Here is a 21,096-nt window from a genome sequence, read left to right as displayed (position 1 = left end):
ATAAATTTTGTTTGCTAAAAAAAAATTAAAAAATTTTTTTTTTGTCAATTTAAAAGAAAACACCCAATTTTTCTTATACAAGTTCATAAAAATACAAAATTTTTCCAAACAATAATTCTCTCATGACATTCAAAAAACCTTCAATGAACAGCGAAAAAAAAATCGCCGTGTGATAAAAATCTTGCACTTTAACAAATGATCGGAAATGATGTCTGATTTGCATAAAAACAGAGAGAAAAAGTCAGGTGAATCCATCATTCATTCGTTCATTGGCGCGCGTAATTACACGAAAGAAAGTTACATAACGAACAAAAAAAAGTAGACTTTTCCCATCATCAAACTTTGATTTGATTTGATCGCATATTAAGTTATGCTAATGAGCTATTCAAGGGCTTTCGCTTGTTTTTTTTTTTTATCAAAGTAGGCAATCGCATTGTCTCTACGAAGAGCCCTTTAAGAGAAAAATTTCTAAAATTTGAATTCAATATTTTTTTAAAAACGAAACAATTGATTTTTGACGCCCTCTTTTTGGTAATTTTTTAATGTTTTTTTTTTGCAAGGTGTGTCGTCGTCGCTCCGCCATCGAACAGTATTGTTCATCGATATTCTGCACATCGAGTTTTGTGATCATGAACTTTTTATATTTATTTTTTTTTAAATATTTATTATTCCATGCGAGTGCTGAAGATTACATGAAAAAAGCGTTATAATGAGTGAACAACGCAGCAAAGTCACTCGAACAGAAATATGTCGTCGTTCATTTTTTTTAAAAAACACTGACTCGGATGCAAATTACGACGAAACGATGTGAGATAAGTGTCTTGTGTACAAAAAATGCAAAAAAATATGTAATTATTTGTGATAATCACGCGTTTTTAGTGGCATATGGTAATTTTGTGAGAAAATCTAAATCTTGAAAAAATAAAATTCTGAGCCACGAAGGCTTTTTACGACTGAAAATAGGTCAGATTAGATGTTTAAAAGACTTCAAAATGAGATAAAGACACACCCAATTCGCTGCAAATGACAAGAATGAAGCGTAATTGTAGCTTCATGTAACAGATGTAGACCTAAATTACGATCACAGTCGAGATATATCATCATCTTATGTCGATTAATCCAGACTTGAATGAGTCTTGTGTGAGTCATCAAGCGAGGCAATTGTGTTTATTCAGGTATTTTTTCTATGAATTGCGGATGAATTGGAGTTATTGTGACTAGTTTAGATGAGTGTTCGGATTTAACGATGGAGCTCCGTGATTATTAATGGAATAGTAGACTTCGTTTAAAGAAAAAATTCTGAATTGAAAAATTTAATATGAAAAACAAAATTTTTTAAGCATTTTAAGTGAAAAAATAAAAATATTTTAAATTTATTTATTTTTTTTAGTTTAATTTTTAGTGTTTTTAACACTTTTTTATCTTTTTTTAATTTATTTTAATTTTTTTTTTAATTTTATTTTATTTTTTTTTATTTTATTAATTTAATTAATTAATTAATTAATTATTTTTTAAATATTTTTTTTCTTCATGACAATTTTTTTTTATAATTTTGAAAATTTAAAATGTGATATGAATTCATTTTTAATTTTATAATTTTTGGATGTGACACAAATTATTCGATGTTGATAAATATGTCGAATAATTTTGACTTGATAATGATTTTTAAATTAAATATTTCTCAATATTTTCAATTTTTGCAATTCACAAATTTTTAAAATTCTTTAAAAATGAAATTATTAGATTTTTAAAAGACGAAAAATTTTAAATAATAATTTAAAAAATAAAAAATAAATAAATTTTCTTTGTAAAAATTATTTAAAAAATACAATTTTTAATAAAAATTTAAAAATGTTTTAATTTAAGTAATTTAAATTTTTTTCAACCAAAAAAAAAAAAAATTTTTAAATAAAATTTTTAAAATATCAATAAAAAAATAATAATTTAATTAAAATCAATAAAAAAATTAAAAAAAAAATAAATTTCATCATAAACTTGTTCAATTTGTCGAAATTTCTTCTATCAAAAAAATTCCCGCTTAAAAAAATTAAAATTTAATAATCAAACTCCCGTATCATGACCAACAAAAACAACTCATCTCCATCGATAAGTACGAACGCGAAAGGAAGTCTAAACTAAATAATAAATTTAAAATGCACACACATCTTACAGTTATTTCAGGTGAAAAAATAAAAATATTACACACATGTACACATTAAATATTTAAAGTACAAAAAAATAATATTCACTTCACGAAACTATCACAGCATAACGCAAAGAGTAGCATTAGAATCGTGTGTCCGATGTCCAACGCGCCATGTATGCTTTTTAACAACAACAAAACTTGTTTTCTTCTACAAAGTCTTTCTTCTTTTCTTTTTCCTTTTAATTTTACTCCGCAAACGAGTAACTTGTTTTGCTTTTTTTTCGTCGTTGTTGCTCTTCTCTATGTTGTCGTGTACTCTTTTACATTTATTTTATGAGCAATGAACCTTTCTTCTTCTTTCTCTTTTATTTTTTTTTTTTTTTTTAATTTTTTTAAGAGAAATAATTTTTTTTTCACTTTTTTCTTTTAATTTTTTAAATAAAAAAAATATTTTTTTAATTTTTAAATATTTAAAAACCTACCAAGAAAAATTTTTTTTCGTCAGAAACGCGTCTGATTATGTTGCGTGCCTTATGTTGACTAACTCAAGTTTCTGGAAATTGTTTTTATTATATTGGAATATTGTTTACATATTCTGTTTAAATTGAATGAACGTCTCTGTACGATCACGACGACGTCGAAGGTGGGGAGTAACTCGACTGGAAATATTTATCGTACAACGCGTAGAGCTCGTTTTAGACACAAAAAGACGGAATCAATGATAATAGTAGTTACAAATAACTAAAAAAAAAACGTAAATATTATCAACTTGTTTGAAGAAGTTCATGTATGGCGATGAGCGATCATTGCTTTTACGGAGAAAAAATAATCATTACACAACTTTTCGCTTCTTCTTCTGCTTCGACAATTGTTTGGATTCAACTTACGATTTTTTTTTTGCGTTGTGAGGTCTTTTTTTGTCAATTATTGCAAAAATTTGAATAAACAAACGTTCGCAGTGATTTTTTTCAACTAAAACGAAACACGAAAAAAAAATGCGCGGTTCTAGAATTTTGTTTGGAATGTTTGAGGCACGTTCAAAAGCGTTCGTTCTACGAAGTGAATACAGAAAAAAAATCAAAACAAGCAGGTTTTGCTGCATAAAGTGCATTTTAAGCTCTCTCAATGCACAAAACCACGAGAGAGAGAGAGAGAAATTCTCTCATGGACACGTGTCAGGTCCGACAACGGATTTCCATTGCTGTGAGCACAAGTTAATTATTGTAGTCGAAAGCATTACGGAGAAATGGAAGAGAATGTGAAATACCAAACCACGTATTATGAACCAGTTATTTAGAATAATATGAACGAAAATAATAATAATTAGCATTAAAATGTTCTATGCGTCGTTAGGCCGACAATGTTGAGTCGAGTGAGCGATTTATGAATGAATTTTGATGAATCATAGTGGAACGTGAAGTTCAGGAGGGTTTGGTAGGTTATGAAAAAAAATTGAATTGTTGGATTTTATTACAGAAAAAAGAAATTAAATTGATTTAAAAATTTAAAATTAAAAAAAAATTAAATTTATTTTATTTATTTAATTTAGTATTATTTTATTTTTATTTATTTATTTATTATTTACCTATTTATTTTATTTTTTATTAAATAAATTAATTTTTTTTTAATATTAAATTTTTAAATCAATTTAAGATAAAATCTTAAAAATTCATCAAAAAACTTTCATATATTTTTAATGTATATTTTTTTCATTCAAAAAATAAATAAATAAATTAAAAAAAATAATAAATTAAAAAATAAATAAATAAATTAAAAAAAATAAAATTAAAAAAATAATAAATTAAAAAAAAATAAATAAATTTAAAAAAAGACAAATTAAATTAAAAGAAATAATACTTAATGAAAGAAAAAATTATTTTTTTAATAAAAAAATTTATTAAATTAAAATTTGAAAATAAGTGCTCGGATTCATAAAAAAATTATTCCAAATAATTTTAAATAAATAAAAAAAAATTAAAAATTAAATCTACGATGCATAAAATTTTAATTGGTATAAAAAATATAGATAATTTTTAATTAAAGTCATATTTTTCCTTTTATCTTTAATTTTTTATGAGAAATTTTTGTCATCGATTTTACTTTAAAATAAGATTGAGATCGATCCAGATTCAAAGTTTGATACAATTTTGCTAATTAATTCACAAGTTTTTAAACAACCATTTTATCGTTAATTTAATTTAAAAAAAAAATAAAATAAAAAGGGAAGATTTTGTTTGTCAATAAATTATTATTTTTTGAAATTAATTTTTAATAAAAAATGATAAATAATAAAATTTAAATAATAAATAAAAAAATAAAAAGTATGATAAATAATTAGCTTTATGAAGTAAATTTATTTTATTTTATGTTTAATATTTTTTCAATTTTTTATCTGAATTTCTATAGATTTTTCTTCAATCAGGCATTTAATTATATTTTATTTAAATAATTTATTTTTTAAAATTTAGTTCATTTTGATAATATTTTTTATTTTATTTTATTTTTTATTTTATTTAATTAAATTAATTCTGTAACAAATTTTATTGTTAGAAACATACTTTAAGACATTTTTTTTAAAATTTATTAAAGGACAAATTTTTTTTTCATTGAACTATATTTTATTGTAAATCCTTAAAACTAAATTACAAGAATTAAAATTTAAAAAAAAATATTTAAAAAAATAATCAGATAAATAATGATTCAGTATTATTAAAATTTAATGCGATTAAAGTTTTATTTTTTTTCATACATAATTTAAGTTTCAAAAAATTATAAAAAAAAAATTAAACGAATTATTAAAATTCCATTCATTAACTCATTCTCGTAAAACAACAACAAAAACCTTCTTTATCACGTGTTTCCATTCATAAAACAAAAAAAAAATGTCACACCCGACTACGTTCTTTCATCATTTGAACTTCAAATTGTCTGCATGTCATTGATAATCGATTGACCAACAAACTAATTCTCCTGTTCGCTTCGTCACAAACTATTAGTTCGACAAACAGTTCCGTAGCATGACAATGCCAACCTTAACCCACAATCTTAAATTATTATCTCTCTAATGGCTTCACAGCGACACAGAACTTGCCGCTCGCTGCTCAGAACAAAACGCACATTCATGATTTTTTTTTTCTTTAAATTATTTAAAAAATTATTTTTTAACCTTCATTACATGATTTTTATTTATTTACAACTTTTTTTGTAACCGATGACGAAATATTTATGCAAATCCAGAAAAAGCAACAAAAATCAATAAAATAAAACAATTCTTCCGTTTGTTGGAGCGAACGAGCGACGTGAATGAATGAATGGAATAACAGGGGGTTGCATGGAAATATCGCATCAAAGAGAAACTAAAATAATAACAGTGGTGATAGTTTTGTTGTTTTTTTACGTTTTTTTTTTGTTGTACGTTAAAAACTAAAACTATTGTTCTCATTTTTGTTTACCAGGCTTGCATGAAACGACGCGGTTTTTTTTGTGGAATGTTGTGTGTTGGCGAGTTGGTTGGTGTAGTAGCACTGCTTACCATGGAAATGAAAAAAATATGATTGTTGTAGAATTTTTCGTGTGTTCTAGTTTTGATGGCATGCAGGTTGATTGCAAATTTTTTCGCGAATATTGAAAGATTTTTTTTGTATGAAAAAAAGGGATGTTGGACTCAATTTTTACTATTTTTTTTTATTTTTTTTATTTATTTTTAAAATTTTATTAAATTTAAAAAAAATACAATTTTTTAATTTATTAATTTTTTAAACAAAATAAAATAATAAAATTAAAAAAAAAAAATGAAAAATTATTAAAGAAAAAATTGATTAACATTAAAAAATAATAAAGAAAAACTTAAAAAAACGTAAAATTTAAGAGATAAAATTATAAAAAAAAAAAATTATTAGACAAAAAATTTAATTAAAAATTGAATTATTTAAAAAATAATTACTAAAAATTCATAAAATTTCTAAAATATTTTTATGTTAGTTTTTTTTTAATATTTCTCACAATTTTTAATGTTTTTAATTTTTTTTTACTTTTTAAAAAAAAATATTTTTTAAAAAATTTGAATTTTATTTTGTACAATTTAAAATTATTCTTGATTTTTTTTTAAATTAAATTAAATATTTTTTTAATTAAAAATTAAAAAAAAAAAAAAAAATCAAGAATAATTTTAAATTGTATAAAATAAAATTCAAATTTTTTAAAAAAATATTAAAAAAAAATATAAAAATATTAAAAATAATAAAAAGAATTATTAAAAAAAATAACATAAAAATATTTTAGAAATTTTATGAATTTTTAGTAACTATTTTTTAAATTAAAAATATCTTTAAATTAAAATTAAAAAAAAAAATAATAAAAATTAAATTATTGAAAATTAAAAAAAAATAAATTAAAAAAAAATTAACTCAACTGCAGTTCAATATCAATTAATTTCTTGACATCTAAATTTATATCTTAATTTAGTATTAATTACCTTCTTTCGTTAACCTCCCTGATTGAAACTCAAACCGTCGCGACTTGCATGAAAAATCTAAAAAAAAAAACCAAAACAAACTGATGCGTGTTGGAATGACCTACATTTTAAAATTTCCCTTGAAAAATTCGACTTCCACTCGAAACCACAACTTCGTATCCGTGCCTTCGTGACGTATGTGTGGGAAACTAAACTGTCTGTTGATTGGCGCGCTCCAGCTGGCTGTCAGTTGATTATTTTTTCATTAATAATGGAAAAGTGTATTGTTCAATTATTTTTTACAAGAAATCTATCTGTTTACTTTCCGTTGTTAGGGTAGGTTTGGCGCGATTTCATGATAGGGTGACAAGTTTCGCTTGATTTTTGTTCGAAAATTGCAAAAAACTCACGATTTTCAACAAAAATTAAGAATGAGAACAATAAATTTCGTCATTTTAAAGACACTTTTGACCCAGAACTTCCTTATTTGTCTTGTAAATTATTTTCATCAATAAAATAAATTATTCGTTCAATACTGGAACGTTCTAATTAAAAGCGCGCCCACGTTAATTGCTGCATGAGCTTTACAGAGTCGTCAATTTCTCTCGGCGATTTCCTCTGCAAAATGCCACCAAATGTCGTTAATTGAATGAAATGATGTAAAAATTTAATCGTTTTGTTTTTTTTCGGCTGATTCTCGAAGATTCTTGAATGAAATTTATGTCTGGAGCTCTTGTTCTTAATGAAAAAATGTTTAATTTTGTTTATTTTTTTGTCTTTTCAGATTGATTTGTATGTCGATACAGCTCGTCCCATCGTTGACAAGGTCTTGGAAGGGTACAATGGAACAATTTTGGCTTATGGGCAAACGGGAACCGGTAAAACTTACACAATGTCAGGCAATCCGGACTCGCCACAGACAAAAGGCATTATTCCCAACACCTTTGCGCACATTTTTGGGCACATTGCCAAGGGAAAGGATAATCAAAAGTGAGTTTAATTTTTTTGAAGCTGCTCAAAATTTATTTTTAATATTTTTCAATTTTTTTTTTTGAAATTTTGAAAAAAGAAAAAATAAATAAAAAAAATTAAACTTTAATTAATAAAATTAATTGAATAATTTAAAAATTAAATTTTAATTAATTAATTAAATTTTTTAGATTAGTAAAATTTAAAACTCAGTTTCTGAAGTTAAAAATAAAAAAAATATTATCAAAATAAATTTTAATCGAAATTAAATAAATATTTTTTTTTTTTATTTTTAAAAAAACTAAAATAGAAAAAAAATAAAAATTTTGAAATACTTGAAAAAAAAATGATCAGAAATTTTGAAAAATATTTTTTATGTAATCTACACTGAAAATTTTTTTTATATAAATTATCATAAAAATATTGTTATTTTTGAAAAAAAAATTATTTTTTTTTTATTTTTAAATAAAATTTTTTCAAATAACTTTTAAAAATTTTTATGAAAAGCTAAAAATTTTTTTTTTGATGAAATTTGTAAATTTTATTTTATTTTTATTAAAAATGTTTATTGTTTAAAATTTAATTTTATTAGTTAAATTTTATCAAAAAAAAAAAAAATATTTTATTGTACAAATAATTCTTTAAATTTAAAAAAAATGTTTAAAATTATTTTTAAAAAATTTTGATTTTTTTTTATAAAAATCAGTCAATTTAATTTAATTTTTTTAAAATTATTTTTACACAATTCTCATTAAATTTTTATTTTTTCGACAAAAAAAAATAATTTGGCTTAATTTTAATTTAAAATCCGATATTAACAAATATTTTTCATTTCCACAGATTCTTAGTTCGTGTCAGCTACATGGAGATCTACAACGAAGAAGTGCGCGATTTGCTCGGCAAGGAACTCAACAAAAGTCTCGAGGTCAAGGAACGTGCCGACATCGGCGTTTTCGTCAAAGACCTCAGTGGCTACGTCGTTCACAATGCCGACGACCTCGACAACATCATGAAACTCGGCAACAAAAACCGCGTCGTCGGCGCCACAAAAATGAACCTCGAGTCATCCCGTTCGCACGCCATCTTTTCCATCACCATCGAATCGAGCGAAACGGACGAACGCGGCGAACAACACGTCAAAATGGGCAAGTTGCAACTTGTCGACTTGGCTGGCAGCGAACGTCAAAGCAAAACGCAGGCATCCGGGCAACGCCTGAAGGAAGCAACCAAAATAAATTTGTCTCTTTCGGTGCTGGGAAACGTAATCAGCGCTCTGGTTGACGGCAAATCGACGCATATCCCGTACCGAAACTCAAAACTCACGCGTTTGCTGCAAGATTCGCTCGGCGGCAACTCCAAAACTGTCATGTGTGCGAGCATCAGTCCGGCAGACATCAATTATGCGGAAACTATTTCGACTCTGAGATACGCGGCACGTGCCAAGAGCATCCAGAATTGCACGCACATCAACGAGGAGCCGAAAGACGCGCTTCTGCGACACTTCCAGGAGGAAATTGAACTGCTGAAGAAGCAACTCGAGGATGGCGTCTTCGAAAATGGCTCGGAAGGCGACGAATTGGACGCCAGCGAAGACGAAGAAATCGAAATTGACGAATACGAGAAGGGCGACAAGCTGAAAAAGAAGAAAGGCATGAAAGACAGTCAAACGGAAAAAACGGACGAGGAAAAGGAATTGCTCGAGAAAAAAGTTCTCGAACGCGAAAAGGAATTAAAATCCGCCAAAAGCGAACAGGAACAAATCAAGGCAAAGCTACAATCGCTTGAGAACAAAATTCTCGTTGGCGGCGAAAATTTACTCGAAAAAGCGGAAGAACAAGAAAGATTGCTCGAAAATGCTGTCGAACAACTCGAAGAAGCGGCGCAAAAGGAAAAAACTCTCGAAGATCACTTGCAAAAAATTGAAGCGGAACGCATCAACATCGAGGAACAATATTCGTCGTTGCAGGAAGAAGTCACCGGAAAAACGCGCAAATTGCAAAAAGTCATGTCGATGTTGATGGGACTCAAATCTGAGTTATCGGATCAGTTGCAGGAACAACAGCGGGAGAAAGAGGGAATTTACGATAATTTACGGAGTTTGACGCGGGAATTGTCGCTGTGTGAACTCGTTCTCAATTCTTACATTCCGAAAGAGTATCAGGTGAGATTTTTTAAAAAGAATTTTTGAATGGAAACGCAATTTTGGTATTTTAAGGCGACGCCTTAAACTTATAACTTTGCGTTTTTCGACGATTTAAAATTTTTTGTCTCATGAAACATTGAAATTTTAAAGAAAAAAATTTAATATTTTGCAAGCTTTTAGTAATTTTTTCGCTTTTTGATAGATTTTTCTTTAAAATAAAAATTTCTCAGAAAAAAAATTAAAATTAAGTTAACATCTGTTTCATGAAGGAAAAAAAATATTTTAGAGTCGTAAACTTAATTAAAGGAACAATTTGACAAATTTCCGAATTTTCAAGAAATTTTTAATTTTAATTATTTTTTATTCAAAATAATTTTTTTTTATTATAAAATTTATGTAAAAAGTAAAAATACTTAAAATGAACAAAGTGACATTTTTTTCTTTAAATAATCTGAATTATGATAAAAATATAAAAAAAATGACAAAAAATAATTAATTAATTTTCATATAATTTTTTTTTAAATATTAAAAAATTCAAATTGTTTAATTTGGCTTAAATTAGAGTTTAAATTAACTAATATTTTTTTTCAAAGGTTTTTTGAAAATATAAAAATAAAAAACTTTTGATTAGAAATTGTTAAAAACGTGAATAATTTTTTTTTTTATTTTTTTTAATTATTTTCTTAATTAAATTAAATAAAATTATTTTTTTTATTTTCTCTTAAAAAATTTTACTTTCAAAAAATAAACTTAAAGATCAGATCAAATAAATTTTTTTAATGTTTTAAATAAAAACGATAATATTTGGTTTAATTCTTATTTATGATTTTATTTAAAATGTTTAATTTTTATTCAAAAATTAAAAAAAAATTAAAAATATTATATTGAATTACATTAAATTTTTAATTTTTTTAAGTTTTATTTTATAATTTATTTTTTAAGTTAAAAAAATTTATTAAAAAAATTTAAAATAAATAAAAAATAAAATAAACATTAAGGCCGTTCCAAATTTTTTTTGAAGTTTTTGTCCCATGGTTTAAAAAAAAGTTAAAAATTTCATTAAAATTGACCGTTTTTTGGTCTTTTTTCAAGGAACTTGGAATTTTTTTAAATATTTTGAGACAAAAATTTTGATACAATTTTAATTGTTCTTCAAAATTTTAACTTAAACCAATTTTCTTTTAAATATAATTCCAGAACATGATTGAAAAATTCACGCATTGGAACGAAGACATTGGCGAATGGCAACTCAAGTGTGTCGCTTACACCGGCAACAACATGCGCAAGAGCATCCCCGAGCCCAAAGTGAACACAAAAGATCTCGATTTCGTTGATTTGTCGTACGTTTATTTGAGTTACAACACCGAAAACGTTCAAGATCCCGTGAGAGCAAAATCAGCTCGACCTCGTACCTCGGGAGTGCCGAGACCGACAACCGCGAGAAAATATTACTAAAAAAAAAATTCACATTTCCTCAATTTTTTTTAGCGACTATTCAAGAGAAAAAGTATAGATTTAACTCCTGTTATCCTGATTTCTTTAAATTTTATCAAATTTTTCCCCTTGTTATCGATGGCTTTCTAAAAGCTTAGAGCTTCTGTCCCCCTCCCCCCTAAAAAAATAACCAATGAAGTAAATTAACCCCAAATTTATTAACAATTACTAGTCTAATAATCGGCAAGTATTATTTTTAAGGCGTAGATTAAGTTGATTAACGAATAAGACACGAATGAATTACGAGATTTGCTTGGAAAAAGTGAATTTCCGAACGAAAATTTGATCTCTAGTCATCAAAAAATGTAATTTTTGTATTGAAATGGATGATTAACTAAATGAAAATTGTAGCTTTTAGCCAAAATTAACCTAGAATTAATACCAAAACACTTAGTTGCACCAAAAAAAATTAAATAAAAAGTTTTGTTTACAACTTTAGCTGAACATTTTGTGAGTATTTTATTTGAAAAAGAAAAACAAGAAAAAAAAAATCCATCGTCAAAGCGTGCGATCCACAAAACGGACATTCACTGGGGTTTTTGGCGCAATAAGGAACTCGAATGCAGTCTCCAGTTCTCCGATAAACTCAACTTTGAATTCTTTCAGTAGTTTTGCCACGACCAAGCTCAATTCCATCTCGATGTACTTTTTTCCGGGGCAAGTGCGTTTTCCGATGCCGAATGGTAAGACGATGGAGGCGCCTGGGCCACCGGCATTGATGCTAAATTCGTTTTGGTTTGGGTCGAGCCATCGTTGCGGCAGGAATTTCTTGGCGTCTTTGAAGTTTTTCTCGTCTTGGCAGGCGACCATTGTTTGGCAAAGGACAAAGGACTGAAAGAAAAATTTAAATTTATGAGAAATTTTGTATTTTTTAAGTTTTTGTAAAGGTTTGTATTAAAATTTTAATTAGAAAAAAATTGTGGTTTAACTTAAACTTTTTTTTACGATTTTTGCTCCTCATATAATAAAATCGTACTTTTTTTTATTTGATCAAAAATCGATCAGATATCAATGGAAATCAACTTTAGAATGAAATTTATTAACTTTTAGCTTTGAAACCTTTGAGAAAAAAAACGATTTTTGCTCCTCATATGATAAAATATTTGATCAAAAATCGAAGATATCAATGGAAATCAAGTTTGAATTTTAAACTTTTGCTTTGAAACCCATCAAAAATTTTGAAAAACTTGAGAAAAAAAGTACGATTTTTGCTCCTCATATAATAAAATCTTCAAAAATCGAAAAATGGAAATCAAGTTAAAAATGAATATTTATTAACTTTTTTTGAAACCCATCAAAAATTGGTCGAAATTTGAGAACATAAAATGAATTTGATCAAAAATCGATCAGATATCAATGGAAATCAAGTTAAAAATGAATATTTATTAACTTTTAGCTTTGAAACCCATCAAAAATTGGTCGAAAATTGACTTGAGGAAAAAAGTACGGATAAAAACTTTTTTTTATTTGATCAAAAATCGATCAGATATCAATGGAAATCAACTTAAAAATGAATATTTATTAACTTTTAGCTTTGAAACCCATCAAAAATTGGTCGAAAATTGACTTGAGGAAAAAAGTACGATTTTTGCTCCTCATATGATAAAAAAAATTTGATCAAAAATCTATCAGATATCAATGAAAATCAACTTAAAAAAATATTTATTAACTTTTAGCTTTGAAAATTCGAAAATTGACTTTACGCTCATATCATAAAATCGTACTTTTTTTTATTTGATCAAAAATCGATCAGATATCAATGGAAATCAACTTTGGTATGAATATTTATTAACTTTTAGCTTTGAAACCCATTAAAATTTGGTTGAAAATTGACTTGAGAAAAAAAGTACGATTGTTGCTCCTCATATGATAAAATCGTACTTTTTTTTATTTCTTCAAAAATCGATCAGATATCAATGAAAATCAACTTTAGAATGAATATTTATTAACTTTTAGCTTTGAAACCCAGCCCAAAAATTGCGTCGAAAATTGACTTGAGGAAAAAAGTACGAAAAAAAATCGTACTTTTTTTTATTTGATCAAAAATCGATTTCCTCAATTTTTCAATTAACTTTTAGCTTTGAAACCCATCAAAAATTGGTCGAAAAACGGAAAAAAGTACGATTTTTGCTTTATTTAAAATCCTTTTTTTTATTTGATCAAAAATTTTTGGAAATCAACTTAAAAATGAATATTTATTAACTTTTAGCGAAAATTGGTCGAAAATTGACGTACGATTTTTGCTCCTCATATGATAAAATCGTACTTTTTTTTTTTGATCAAAAATCGATCAGATTCAATGGCTTAAAAATGAATATTTATTTTTTTAGCTTTGAAACCCATCAAAAATTGGTCGAAAATTGACTTGAGGAAAAAAGTAAACCTCATATGATAAAAAAATTCCAGAAAATGAAATTCAAAAAAAATTGAGGAAAAAAGTACGATTTTTGCTCCTCATATGATAAAATCGTCCTTTTTTTTATTTGATCAAAAATCGATCAGATATCAATGGAAATCAACTTAAAAATGAATATTTATTAACTTTTAGCTTTAAAATCCATCAAAAGTTGGTTTGAAAATTGACTTGAGAAAAAAAGTACGATTTTTGCTCCTCATATGATAAAATCGTACTTTTTTTTATTTGATCAAAAATCGATCAGATATCAATGAAAATCAACTTTAGAATGAATATTTATTAACTTTTAGCTTTGAAACCCATCAAAAGTTGTTTGAAAATTGACTTGAGAAAAAAAGTACGATTTTTGCTCCTCATATGATAAAATCGTACTTTTTTTTATTTGATCAAAAATCGATCAGATATCAATGAAAATCAACTTTAGAATGAATATTTATTAACTTTTAGCTTTGAAACCCATCAAAAATTGGTCGAAAATTGACTTGAGGAAAAAAGTACGATTTTTGCTCCTCATATGATAAAATCGTACTTTTTTTTATTTGATAAAAAAAATCATCTTTAGAATGAATATTTATTAACTTTTAGCTTTGAAACCCATCAAAAATTGGTCGAAAATTGACTTGAGGAAAAAAGTACGATTTTTGCTCCTCATATGATAAAATCGTCCTTTTTTTTATTTGATCAAAAATCGATCAGATATCAATGGAAATCAACTTAAAAATGAATATTTATTAACTTTTAGCTTTAAAATCCATCAAAAGTTGGTTGAAAATTGACTTGAGAAAAAAAGTACGATTTTTGCTCCTCATATGATAAAATCGTACTTTTTTTTATTTGATCAAAAATCGATCAGATATCAATTCAACTTTAGAAGGAATATGTATTAAATTTTAGCTTTAAAATCCATCAAAATTGAAAATTTTGAGAAAAAAAGTACGAGCTCCTCATTTAAAATCGTACTTTTTTTTACGATTATTTGATTTTATTAAAATTAATTTTGAAAAGTTTGAGAAAAAAAAAATTTTTGATATGATAAAATCGTACTTTTTTGATCAAAAATCGATCAGATATTGGAAATCAAGTTAAAAATGAATATTTATTAACTTTTAGCTTTGAAACCCATCAAAAATTGGTTGAAAAGTGACTTGAGAAAAAAAGTACGATTTTTGCTCCTCATATGATAAAATCGTACTTTTTTTTATTTGATCAAAAATCGATCAGATATCAAGTTAAAAATGAATATTTATTAACTTTTAGCTTTGAAACCCATTTGGTCGAAAATTGACTTGAGGAAAAAAGTACGATTTTTGCTCCTCATATGATAAAATCGTACTTTTTTTTATTTGATCAAAAATCGATCAGATATCAATGGAAATCAACTTTAAATGAATATTTATTAACTTTTAGCCAAAACCCATCAAAAATTGATCGAAAATATTAACTTGAGCTTTAAAACCCATCAAAAGTTGGTTGAAAATTACGATTTTTGCTCCTCATATTATAAAATCGTACTTTTTTTTATTTGATCAAAAATCGATCAGATATCCATGGAAATCATCTTTAAAATGCATAATTATTCAATTTTAGCTTTAAAATCCATCAAAAGTTGGTTGAAAATTGACTTGAGAAAAAAAGTACGATTTTTGCTCCTCATATGATAAAATCGTACTTTTTTTTATTTGATCAAAAATCGATCAGATATCAATAGAAATCAACTTTAGAATGAATATTTATTAACTTTTAGCTTTAAAACCCATCAAAAATTGGTTGAAAATTGACTTGAAAAAAAAGTACGATTTTTGCTCCTCATATGATAAAATCGTACTTTTTTTTATTTGATCAAAAATCGATCAGATATCAATGGAAATCAAGTTAAAAATGAATATTTATTAACTTTTAGCTTTGAAACCCATCAAAAATTGGTTGAAAATTGACTTGAGAAAAAAAGTACGATTTTTGCTCCTCATATGATAAAATCGTACTTTTTTTTATTTGATCAAAAATCGATCAGATATCAATGGAAATCAACTTAAAAATGAATATTTATTAACTTTTAGCTTTGAAACCCATCAAAAATTGGTTGAAAATTGACTTGAGAAAAAAAGTACGATTTTTGCTCCTCATATGATAAAATCGTACTTTTTTTTATTTGATCAAAAATCGATCAGATATCAATGGAAATCAACTTAAAAATGAATATTTATTAACTTTTAGCTTTGAAACCCATCAAAAATTGGTCGAAAATTGACTTGAGGAAAAAAGTACGATTTTTGCTCCTCATATGATAAAATCGTACTTTTTTTTATTTGATCAAAAATCGATCAGATATCAATGGAAATCAACTTTAGAATGAATATTTATTAACTTTTAGCTTTGAAACCCATCAAAAATTGGTTGAAAATTGACTTGAGGAAAAAAGTACGATTTTTGCTCCTCATATGATAAAATCGTACTTTTTTTTATTTGATCAAAAATCGATCAGATATCAATGGAAATCAAGTTAAAAATGAATATTTATTAACTTTTAGCTTTGAAACCCATCAAAAATTGGTCGAAAATTGACTTGAGGAAAAAAGTACGATTTTTGCTCCTCATATGATAAAATCGTACTTTTTTTTATTTGACAAAAATCGATCAGATATCAATGGAAATCAACTTTAGAATGAATATTTATTAACTTTTAGCTTTGAAACCCATCAAAAATTGGTCGAAAATTGACTTGAGGAAAAAAGTACGATTTTTGCTCCTCATATGATAAAATCGTACTTTTTTTTATTTGATCAAAAATCGATCAGATATCAATGGAAATCAACTTAAAAATGAATATTTATTAACTTTTAGCTTTGAAACCCATCAAAAATTGGTTGAAAATTGACTTGAGGAAAAAAGTACGATTTTTGCTCCTCATATGATAAAATCGTACTTTTTTTTATTTGATCAAAAATCGATCAGATATCAATGGAAATCAACTTTAGAATGAATATTTATTAACTTTTAGCTTTGAAACCCATCAAAAATTGGTTGAAAATTGACTTGAGGAAAAAAGTACGATTTTTGCTCCTCATATGATAAAATCGTACTTTTTTTTATTTGATCAAAAATCGATCAGATATCAATGGAAATCAACTTAAAAATGAATATTTATTAACTTTTAGCTTTGAAACCCATCAAAAATTGGTTGAAAAGTGACTTGAGAAAAAAGTACGATTTTTGCTCCTCATATGATAAAATCGTACTTTTTTTTATTTGATCAAAAATCGATCAGATATCAATGGAAATCAACTTTAAAATGAATATTTATTAACTTTTAGCTTTGAAACCCATCAAAAATTGGTTGAAAATTGACTTGAGAAAAAAGTACGATTTTTGCTCCTCATATGATAAAATCGTACTTTTTTTTATTTGATCAAAAATCGATCAGATATCAATGGAAATCAACTTAAAAATGAATATTTATTAACTTTTAGCTTTGAAACCCATCAAAAATTGGTCGAAAATTGACTTGAGGAAAAAAGTACGATTTTTGCTCCTCATATGATAAAATCGTACTTTTTTTTATTTGATCAAAAATCGATCAGATATCAATGGAAATCAACTTAAAAATGAATATTTATTAACTTTTAGCTTTGAAACCCATCAAAAATTGGTCGAAAATTGACTTGAGGAAAAAAGTACGATTTTTGCTCCTCATATGATAAAATCGTACTTTTTTTTATTTGATCAAAAATCGATCAGATATCAATGGAAATCAACTTTAGAATGAATATTTATTAACTTTTAGCTTTGAAACCCATCAAAAATTGGTTGAAAATTGACTTGAGAAAAAAGTACGATTTTTGCTCCTCATATGATAAAATCGTACTTTTTTTTATTTGATCAAAAATCGATCAGATATCAATGGAAATCAACTTTAGAATGAATATTTATTAACTTTTAGCTTTGAAACCCATCAAAAATTGGTTGAAAATTGACTTGAGGAAAAAAGTACGATTTTTGCTCCTCATATGATAAAATCGTACTTTTTTTTATTTGATCAAAAATCGATCAGATATCAATGGAAATCAACTTAAAAATGAATATTTATTAACTTTTAGCTTTGAAACCCATCAAAAATTGGTTGAAAAGTGACTTGAGAAAAAAAGTACGATTTTTGCTCCTCATATGATAAAATCGTACTTTTTTTTATTTGATCAAAAATCGATCAGATATCAATGGAAATCAACTTTAGAATGAATATTTATTAACTTTTAGCTTTGAAACCCATCAAAAATTGGTTGAAAATTGACTTGAGAAAAAAGTACGATTTTTGCTCCTCATATGATAAAATCGTACTTTTTTTTATTTGATCAAAAATCGATCAGATATCAATGGAAATCAACTTTAGAATGAATATTTATTAACTTTTAGCTTTGAAACCCATCAAAAATTGGTTGAAAATTGACTTGAGAAAAAAGTACGATTTTTGCTCCTCATATGATAAAATCGTACTTTTTTTTATTTGATCAAAAATCGATCAGATATCAATGGAAATCAACTTAAAAATGAATATTTATTAACTTTTAGCTTTGAAACCCATCAAAAATTGGTCGAAAATTGACTTGAGGAAAAAAGTACGATTTTTGCTCCTCATATGATAAAATCGTACTTTTTTTTATTTGATCAAAAATCGATCAGATATCAATGAAAATCAACTTTAGAATGAACATATTTATTAACTTTTAGCTTTGAAACCCATCAAAAATTGGTTGAAAAGTGACTTGAGAAAAAAGTACGATTTTTGCTCCTCATATGATAAAATCGTACTTTTTTTTATTTGATCAAAAATCGATCAGATATCAATGGAAATCAACTTAAAAATGAATATTTATTAACTTTTAGCTTTGAAACCCATCAAAAATTGGTTGAAAATTGACTTGAGAAAAAAGTACGATTTTTGCTCCTCATATGATAAAATCGTACTTTTTTTATTTGATCAAAAATCGATCAGATATCAATGGAAATCAACTTAAAAATGAATATTTATTAACTTTTAGCTTTGAAACCCATCAAAAATTGGTCGAAAATTGACTTGAGGAAAAAAGTACGATTTTTGCTCCTCATATGATAAAATCGTACTTTTTTTATTTGATCAAAAATCGATCAGATATCAATGGAAATCAACTTAAGAATGAATATTTATTAACTTTTAAGAGTTTTTCGAAACAATTTTAATAGAAATTTCATTAAAATCTGATAAAAGACAAAATTCTTACCCCTGCTTTCAAATGATATCCTGACAAAGTATAATCCTCTTCTAAAATTCTCGCGATACAAAATGCCGTTGGACACAATCTGTAATTTTCATGAATGCAGGCCTTCGTATAATGCGCCTTCGACAACATCTCAACGGTAATTTCGCCATGACAATGCGCGAACTCGTGATAAATGCGTTCCTGATCATGCGGGTCTTGCGTGATGAAGTAGAAAAAGAAGGACAATGTGTGGGCGAGCTGAAATCGAGAACTTTTGATGACAAAAAATCCTGAATTTTGACTTGAAGTGACTTACAGTTTCGATTCCAGCTGCAATAAAATCGATTATTCCTGCTTTTTTGTCTCTGATGTCGACGTCTGAGTTGAGAACTAAAAAAAATTCATTGAAATTAATTTTTGAAAAATATTTTTTAGTCTTAAGAAACTTACTGTTTAAGTAAACACTTCGAATATCCTCAGTTTGACACTCCATGTCGCCATTTTGAAGCGTTTCATCGACAATTTCTGATACAATGTCGTAAATCAAGTCCTCGGTTTGAGCGAAATCTTTGTAGGTCTTCGTTGGGAAATGTTTCCACATGCCATTTCCAAAGTAGGCATCACGTTGAAGGATGAAAAGGCGCTTAACGGCACTTGCTAATTCGTTAAATCGGGGATTTATTGTGTCTTTGGATAAATATCCGACACGTCTGCCAAGCATCAAACAACAAACAGCTAAAAAATATTTAAATTTATTTAAAAAATATTTTTAAATTTATCATTCAAATTATTTAAAATAATTTAAAGATTAATAATTTAAAGAAAAATAATTTTAATTAAACAAATTATTTTTATTTATTTTTTTTTAAATTATTTTTTATTTAAAAATTTTTCAAATTAAAATTTTAATTTTTTTTAAATTTTTTTTATTTAATTAATTAATTAATTTTTATTTAAAAATTTAATTATTTTTAAATAATTTTAAAATTAAAATTTGAATCAAAAAAAAACTTACTCTCCAATCCCATCAAATTCGCCATATCTTGAAAATTATGAACGACTCCATTTTCATCCCTTTTATGTTTAATGAGGTCTATAAAATCATCACAGATAACGTTGAGTGTTGGCAAAAATGACCACAATAATTTTCGACTGGTAATTCCGCCTGTGAGCTTCGATCGTAAATGATACCATTCCTCGCCTTGACTAAAAAATTATAAAAAATCAATTAAAAACTCATTTTTAAGTAAAAATCCGGACTTACGCATTTGGCATTCCAACACTTGCATATCGATCCGGTCGAGATTTTCGGTAAAAACCAATAATTTCAGTTGGAGGTCTAAAAGGATATTTACTGGGATACCGAAGAACTCGTTCAATGTCATCACGATCGAATAAACTGACAATTGGGAAGCCATTTCCTGTCTTTTCAACCACTATTGGTCCGTATTTTTTGTAAAAATCTGAAAATAATTAAAAATATATTTTTATTTTTTTTAATGGTTTTCAAATAAAATTTGCAATTTTCTTTTTTTTTTAAATAATTTAAAATTAAATTTATTTTAATTTAATTTTTTTATCCGTTTAATAATTTAATTAATTTTTTATTATTTTATTTATTTTTCATTTATTAAATAATATTAATTAAAAATATACTTTTTTAAATTTTTTAAAGCTAAAAATTAAGGTAAATTCAAATTTAATGTTAAACTAAATAATTTAAAAATTAATTTTTAATTTAAAAAAAATAAATATTTTAATTAATTAGAATAAAAATAATAAAAAAAAATAATTAAAAAATTATTTTTAATTAAATTTTATTATCTTAAAAAAATTAAATTTAATTTTTAAAATAAAAAATACTCACCTTTGTACGTTTCATGAATTTTTGTCATCTTATAACGCCACCAATAGATCCATTTTGTCCCAAAAAGTGGCACTGACAACGGTCCAGGAATGTCTTTACTCGAGCGAACGATGCTCGTTTTATCACTTTCATTGTTGTTATTATTTAAATTGCTAAATTTCTTCTTATCCCTACTTTTTAGTATCACATTCAATTTCGTTATGACATCCTTGAGGAAGAAAACTCCTTTGGACTTGCGATAACTGACCGCAAACAAACCGACAATTATTGCGTACAACACGTAGCTGACGGTCCACATCTTGTCCGGAAGACGACTTGTCGAGGCACTGATTACGAAAAAAAAACCAACTTGAAAAACTTTTTAAATCTACTTCTGA

General features: G+C 25.9%; 3 protein-coding genes across 3 annotated transcripts in view; 1 reads left to right on the top strand and 2 right to left on the bottom strand.

Annotated features, from left to right (window-relative positions):
- LOC134828131 (uncharacterized) overlaps positions 1 to 2,671 on the bottom strand; it is a 9,996-nt gene extending 7,325 nt beyond the window's left edge. Inside the window, exon 1 of the mRNA XM_063841131.1 lies at positions 2,629 to 2,671. The gene's annotated coding sequence lies outside the window, so the exon portion shown is untranslated. The remainder of the gene's footprint in view (positions 1 to 2,628) is intronic.
- The window catches only part of LOC134828117 (kinesin-like protein KIF3A), a 21,420-nt gene extending 9,782 nt beyond the window's left edge, over positions 1 to 11,638 (top strand). Inside the window, exons 4-6 of the mRNA XM_063841088.1 lie at positions 7,384 to 7,589; positions 8,409 to 9,729; positions 10,909 to 11,638. Coding sequence (XP_063697158.1) covers positions 7,384 to 7,589; positions 8,409 to 9,729; positions 10,909 to 11,166 — 1,785 coding nt within the window. The 3' untranslated portion in view covers positions 11,167 to 11,638. The remainder of the gene's footprint in view (positions 1 to 7,383; positions 7,590 to 8,408; positions 9,730 to 10,908) is intronic.
- Positions 11,624 to 21,096, bottom strand: LOC134828125 (ecdysone 20-monooxygenase). Its single transcript, XM_063841100.1, has 7 exons — positions 20,720 to 21,096; positions 20,117 to 20,315; positions 19,868 to 20,058; positions 19,303 to 19,587; positions 19,169 to 19,242; positions 18,874 to 19,110; positions 11,624 to 12,036 (listed from the first exon to the last, which is right to left on the bottom strand). The coding sequence occupies exons 1-7, from the start codon at positions 21,015 to 21,017 to the stop codon at positions 11,704 to 11,706; spliced, it is 1,617 nt and encodes a 538-aa protein (XP_063697170.1). The 5' UTR covers positions 21,018 to 21,096; the 3' UTR covers positions 11,624 to 11,703.

This window comes from Culicoides brevitarsis, chromosome 1 (assembly GCF_036172545.1).
Source record: "Culicoides brevitarsis isolate CSIRO-B50_1 chromosome 1, AGI_CSIRO_Cbre_v1, whole genome shotgun sequence".
NCBI classification, from domain to species: Eukaryota; Metazoa; Arthropoda; class Insecta; order Diptera; family Ceratopogonidae; genus Culicoides; species Culicoides brevitarsis.
This window is presented reverse-complemented; position numbering and strand designations above follow the sequence as displayed.

Excerpts from the sequence above, each read along its gene's own strand:
- LOC134828125 (XM_063841100.1), bottom strand. The coding sequence starts at position 21,017 with ATGTGGACCGTCAGCTACGTGTTGTACGCAATAATTGTCGGTTTGTTT. Across the intron at positions 20,316-20,719 it reads AATTCATGAAACGTACAAAG|ATTTTTACAAAAAATACGGA; the intron begins GTGAGTATTTTT and ends AATTATTTTCAG. Across the intron at positions 20,059-20,116 it reads AGTGTTGGAATGCCAAATGC|TCAAGGCGAGGAATGGTATC; the intron begins GTAAGTCCGGAT and ends ATAATTTTTTAG.